This window comes from Lissotriton vulgaris, unplaced genomic scaffold (assembly GCF_964263255.1).
Source record: "Lissotriton vulgaris unplaced genomic scaffold, aLisVul1.2 SCAFFOLD_2648, whole genome shotgun sequence".
Taxonomy (NCBI): Eukaryota; Metazoa; Chordata; class Amphibia; order Caudata; family Salamandridae; genus Lissotriton; species Lissotriton vulgaris.
This window is the reverse complement of record NW_028245837.1, coordinates 94,523-100,591: the sequence shown is the minus strand read 5'-3', so window position 1 is coordinate 100,591 and position 6,069 is coordinate 94,523. Positions and strand designations below refer to the sequence as shown.

Genomic DNA, 6,069 nt, shown 5'->3' with positions numbered 1-6,069 from the left:
ACCGAAAGATGGTGGGCACCAGACAGGTGACCAGCCCGGGGAGAGGTGACCGAAGATGACCACTTCAGTTTTTTCTGAATTGAGTTTCAGACAATTCGTGGCCATCCAGTCACCTATTGCCATCATTCCTCTCGTGAATCGATTGGCCACTTCCTCCCCGTCCCCTTTGATAGCCAGTACCAATTGGGTGTCATCGGCGTAGGAGGTCAGGCTCATCCCAAATGCTTTGATGACATTTGCAAGGTCCGACACGTAGATATTAAATAGTGTCGGACTCAGGGATGAACCTTGAGGGACCCCACACGGCAGAGACACCTTCGATGATTGGTAGGGTCCTAGAGATACTGCTTGTGATCTATTGGCCAGAAACGATACAAGCAGGTCCAGAGCAGTTTTCTGGACCCCCAGTCGTTCGACATGGTCGACTAAGATCTTGTGGTCGACCGCGTCGAAGGCCGCCGAAAGATCCAGCAGTACCAGGAGTGCTGTCCCCTCCTGGTCTCGTATGGCTCTGATGTCATCCGCAGCCTTTAGAAGGGCAGTTTCCGTGCCATGACATTTGCGGAATCCGAACTGGGTGTTGTCGAGCAACTGGTGCTGCTCCACAAATTCCGACAGTTGCTGATTCATGGCTTTTTCTATTACCTTAGCCAGGAAAGGAAGACTGGCTATCGGACGATAGTTTTTCAGGTCATCTTTATTCAAATTAGCTTTCTTTAAGAGGGGTTTGACCAACGTATGTTTCAGAGAAGCCGGGAAAATTCCGGAGCTAAACATAGTGTTGCAAACATGAGTTATAACCGGTATCAACGTGTCCATAACTGGCATACGAACTTTGAGCGGACACGGGTCTAATGCAGAACCTGATTTGATTCTTGAAATAATACTCCTTGTCTGATCCATAGTGAGCTCGACAAAGCAGGGGAAAGTGTGCACGACTGGTTGTCAGGAGTGGGTAAACCAGCAGGACACGAAACATAAAATGACAATAATTCTAAGTTGTTTTTATCTTATGTTTCTCCCTGCTTAAAAGCAATGGGGCAACGCTTCTCCGCCAGAGCGGATCTGCCACCCCCGGTGCTATTGACTGATGAAAAGAACACTATGGGTCTCATTAGAGTTTGGTGGGTGGGATACTCCGTCAGAAACATGAAGGATATTCCGTTATGTTGTTACGTGGACGAGTCTTGTAAAGTGCAACAGCTATCAAAAAAATGGGCCTCTCGGCGCTGAAAGAAGGAACCAACTAAGAAACAGATTCAACTAATGTGCAAATCATTACATGAAAGGTGAGTCTTAAGTTGTTTCCTCAACCTCAGCAGATTCCTGCTCCCGCCCACCATATTACAAGAGCATTATATATCCATGGCACTTGTAATAGGGTGGACGGGACATCCGTCACGTTTGTGAAGTAGTATCCCTTCCGTCAAACTCTAAATTAGGCTCCATGTTCTGGTAAACAGGTTTCCTCATGAATCCGTTTACGTCACAATGCTGAAGTATATATGCAACTATATTCAGTCAAATATCGTTTCCAGAATAAATGTAAATATTTATATTTCAATGCACAAAGGGTTTGCAAAAACACTAATCAATCTGTAATTTTTTTTAAAATGCGCACAGCATATTCAAGTTATACACAGCTCAGATGCGGTGGTGTACAGTGCCGAAACAATGAGATTGGAGACAGAAAAAGATCTGGCATGGGGGTGATGGAAAAAATACAGAACATCTTATTAGTTGACATATTATTTCAAGGTTTGACTCTGTGAATGTTCTATGTGAACTTTATCAGCAAATCAAAGCTGAAGATATAGCAAGGTAATAAACAGTGCACCTATGACGTCAGTCACCATGACGTGTTCCTTGTTTAGAGTTTGCGCTCACAGGTCATGAGTCATGTCAACATTTACACGTTGAAAGGCGGTTTGGTCCAAGATAACCATCATATCCCTATATTACGCTGATTCGCCCTGAGCGGGATGTGCCACAACATTGCAGAATGTCGAAACTCGTACAAACTTCAAATAAGTGGCAATTTAGGACCAGCATGCCAAAGACGAGAAAAGACCATGTCAAAAAGGGCCCGATTCACAGAACTAACTTAAGACAAAATCCTAAACTTACTACTTTTGGTATTCACAGAAGTTAGGATTTTGTCTTAAGTTTGTTTTAAGACAAACTTAAGACAGACTTAAGACAGACTTAATTTAGGATTTTGTCTTAAGTCTGTTTTAAGTTTGTCTTAAGACAAACTTAAGACAAAATCCCAACTTCTGAGAATACCAAACGTAGTAAGTTTAGGATTTTGTCTTAAGTTAGTTCTGTGAATCGGCCCCATAGCATTTATATTTGGACCAATACCTGTCAGCATGTGATTATTATATTTTGGAACTTGTGACGAATGTCCAGCCGACAAATTTAAACGTGGTAGATGTTTGCAATATCACAACTACAGTTACAAAGAAATGAAATAGAGAGTTCTAGGACATACAAAAAGTTGTCTATGAATATCTTTAAGAAGTATGCGCAAAATATTTTCAAAAATGATACAACAGATGCACGTAAATATACCTCCTTGTGCATTCACTCCAAAACATGCATTCCTTCACATTAACTAAAGCCTTTGAAACTCTTCTGGGAAGCCAGCACCTCTTTCTTCTAGAGGAATGTGTCTTTAGAATTCCTTCGGCACATCACCTTCCTTACTGCACCTTTGACTTCCTTGTTTCTCAAGGTGTAGATTAAGGGGTTTAACATGGGGATCACCATTGTGTAGAACACTGAAGCCACGCGGTCCTGCTCCATGGAATACTTTGAGCTGGGTCTAAGGTACATGAAGACAAGAGTTCCAAATAATAGGACCACACATGCCAAATGAGATGAACAAGTAGAGAAGGCCCTCCACCTTTCTTCTGACGAAATTATATTGAGGATGGTGTTGACAATGTAGGCATAAGATACTAAAATGAAAATAAGAGATCCAAGGATAAGACCTCCAGCCACAAAAACCATCAGGATCACGTTAAGCGAGGTGTCAGAGCAGGATAACTTTAGTAGTGGTGGTTCATCGCAGTAGAAGTGGGTGATCTCATTTGACTTACAGAATGACAACCTGAAGGTACAAATAGTATGTAACAGGGCATGAAGAAATGCTACACAATAGGCTCCCCCCATAAGGCACATGCAAGTTGACTTGGTCATAATGGTGGCATAAAGCAATGGTTTACTTATGGCCACGTACCTGTCATAGGCCATCACTGCTAAGAGAAAAACCTCTGTACTCCCCACGCCTACAAATAAAAACATCTGTGTTGCACATGCTTGAAATGAAATCGTTTTTTCCTTTGACAGAATGTTGGCTAGCATATTGGGAGTTATGATGGAGGAATAGCAGAGATCTATGAAAGACAGGTTTGTGAGCAGAAAATACATGGGTGTGTGAAGAGAAGGAGAGATCCTGATCAGAATGATAATACTCAAATTCCCCAGCATGGTGATGAGATAGACATAGAAGAAGAAGACAAACAGAGGGATCTGAAGCTTTGCATCTTCTGTGAGTCCAAGGAGGATGAATTCCGTCAGAGAGGTGTTTGCTCTCTTCATCTCTATTAAAGATGCAACCTGCAGAGTAATAAATATATAATAAAATAAGGCAAACTCTTCTCTATTGCATCTGTAGTGAGCATATTACATACAAGATATGCAGAAATGGGAGTAGTAAGACAGGGTATTGCAGAACCGACGTAGAAGGTCATCTTGACTGGGTACAAAAACTAGTCCTATGTCTTGAAACCTGCTTGTGCTTATATTGTGAATAACTTGATTATTTAGTCTCAGCAAATCTCCTTGTTTATAGTAGATACGAATTTGTCTAACCAGGTACGCTAGATTTGGAGAGGGTATTATGTTAGTCTATCACCTTGCATAGGTGACTGATATGTCTTATTTAATTGTCGCTTTTTGAAATGTTCTTTTTTACCCAACACAACATAAGTAGTAGTAGTTTACTCTTGTGGTCCTCTCTTTACAGTTTTTCAATTGCTGATTCATTTTCCACGTAGTATGTTCACTGCGATTACTGTCCATAGGAGAATACATTGTGTCTAACCAGGAGAATACGTTGTGTCTATCCAGGTACGCTTGATTTTGCCAGGGCAGTACCATTGTCTATCATTCTGTATGACCCCATCATGTAATAGAGCACTATTAGTGATAGTCCACTCTTGTGCCCCTTTTCCCAGAGACTTGCTGATTCTCCCAAGATATATCTTGACCGGGACTATTGTCTGTACTAGACAACGATTCATTCAACCAGGTATGCCTGATTTTGAGAAGGTTTCACCTTAGTTTACTAACTTGGCAGGGCCACTTCGTACTCCACAATATCGGGTTTAATTAACGATGACCATCCTCCTATAATCTGATGTACACCCAACCACAGGGTGTTTGACATTAACGACCCCAATGATTGGGCACCCACACTGGCTTTGTAATTGAGTTCCCTTATCGAATCTATTTTATTACCTCTGTGTACCATCATATTAATGTTAATATTTTGTCCCCACTCAGAACGACGTTCTTTCCAGCACTCTTCAGTGGTTTTGAGACCAGACTCTTGCCTTTCAACCTAGGCCTTACATGTTTCTGCTTTGTGGGAGTAAACCACTCTCTCTCCACCCACAATAACAAGCATCTACGGTATGTCTTGTTGTTTTACCTTTATATGTGCCTATTTGTTTAATTTTGAAATTGTGGATTAGTTCCTAATGAGAAAATCCTTTTGTATGAAATAGGTTGTGCCCCCCTTCTTCTCGTCCTGATGAAGACCCCAATGCAAGGGATCAACTTCTGCCTGCCTTCACAATAGGGGTCGAAACGTCGACTGTTTTGTGTGTTTCTCAGCTTCATTCCGTGAACAACGATATTTAGTACATGTGTGAAGCATGTTATGTTGCAATAATAATTTGGAACCTACGGTCACTAATAATTTGAATTAGCTTAATAATCTTTTATTGATCGTAGCCTTTGATATTGAACTCAAGCAGCTCCTCCTTGATGGGAAATAAGTAGTATAAAATATGTCTAGGATTGATTATTTTCCATCTAGAATAGACCTAGCCTTGAAGTTTGGGTTTGGCTGTTGTTATTGGAGCAGAACCTAGAATAAATGTCTTGTGTCAGGTCTCTTTCTGGAGTGCGTAACAAGTGAAAATGGAGGCTGAAATACCACCCTGAGTGTTTACCAGCATTCCTACCTTCGATCACCTTGGTGATTTTCGTAAAGCTGGATGTCCGCTAACTTTTAATTACTCAGCCCAGAGAGAGAGGATTCCTTCTCCTCTCTTTCAAAATCCAAATGAAAGCTACATATATTGAATTACTTAAAATAATGTCTTCACTTCTACACTCACGCCAGCTGTTTAAAATGTCTCAGATTACCTTGGACTCCTCGTATTATAGATCTCACAGAAAATATGACCTAGAATGACAATTGGCTTCCTACCAAAGGATAACCTAAAAAGTGCTGATCCCATCCTATTTACCACCATGTTAGATTTTAGCAAATTTGCCTTAACTGGTACCCCCAAACGCACCTGACGTAGCTTGTGTATTCTGCAGCTAAACTAGAGATCTCATTGATAAACCATGACCATATTTCAACAACCCATACGCAAACTGTTCTGGACATATTCAAAAGTGTGCATGAATTTTAAATGATCCTAATACATTTACAATGTAATATGCGCAGATACCCCTCCTTACCTTTCGCATCTATGCTGCTCCTTTCCTGCGAAGTAAGAAGCTTCTATGGCCAAAATGACAAGAAAACTAAACTCTCCAAATACAAAACATCTTTCCCCAAAACAAAACCTTTGTAAAGCAGCAAGTTCAGCTTGAATCTCACTCTCATAAATAGAACAGAAAGGCTTGAGTCCACTGAGCCAATTGCTCACAGAAAGATGCAGTGAGTTAAAAGCGGCACCAGTTAAAAAGGGAACTTGGCGTAGACGCAGGCACACAAGGCTTGCAGAGGGGCTGTAAGGACTTACCAGGTGGGGATGGAGT

General features: G+C 41.2%; 1 protein-coding gene across 2 annotated transcripts; it reads right to left on the bottom strand.

The window, feature by feature from the left end:
* Window positions 1–2,661: 2,661 nt before the first annotated feature.
* Window positions 2,662–4,053, bottom strand: LOC147666271 (olfactory receptor 8U8-like). 2 transcript variants are annotated; one of them, XM_086949168.1, is made up of 2 exons: window positions 4,032–4,053; window positions 2,662–3,596 (listed from the first exon to the last, which is right to left on the bottom strand). In XM_086949168.1, exons 1-2 carry the CDS (start codon window positions 4,051–4,053, stop codon window positions 2,662–2,664), a joined length of 957 nt encoding a protein of 318 aa, XP_086805294.1. The 2 variants fall into 2 exon arrangements, with proteins under 2 accessions (XP_086805294.1, XP_086805295.1); XM_086949169.1 differs by lacking the exon at window positions 4,032–4,053 and having other exon boundaries at window positions 2,662–3,609.
* Between the last annotated feature and the right edge of the window lie 2,016 nt (window positions 4,054–6,069).

Coding starts and splice junctions, on each gene's coding strand:
- LOC147666271 (XM_086949168.1), bottom strand. CDS start 4,053: ATGAATCAGCAATTGAAAAACT. Junction 3,597..4,031: donor GAATCAGCAATTGAAAAACT/GTAAAGAGAGGA, acceptor AGATGAAGAGAG/CAAACACCTCTCTGACGGAA.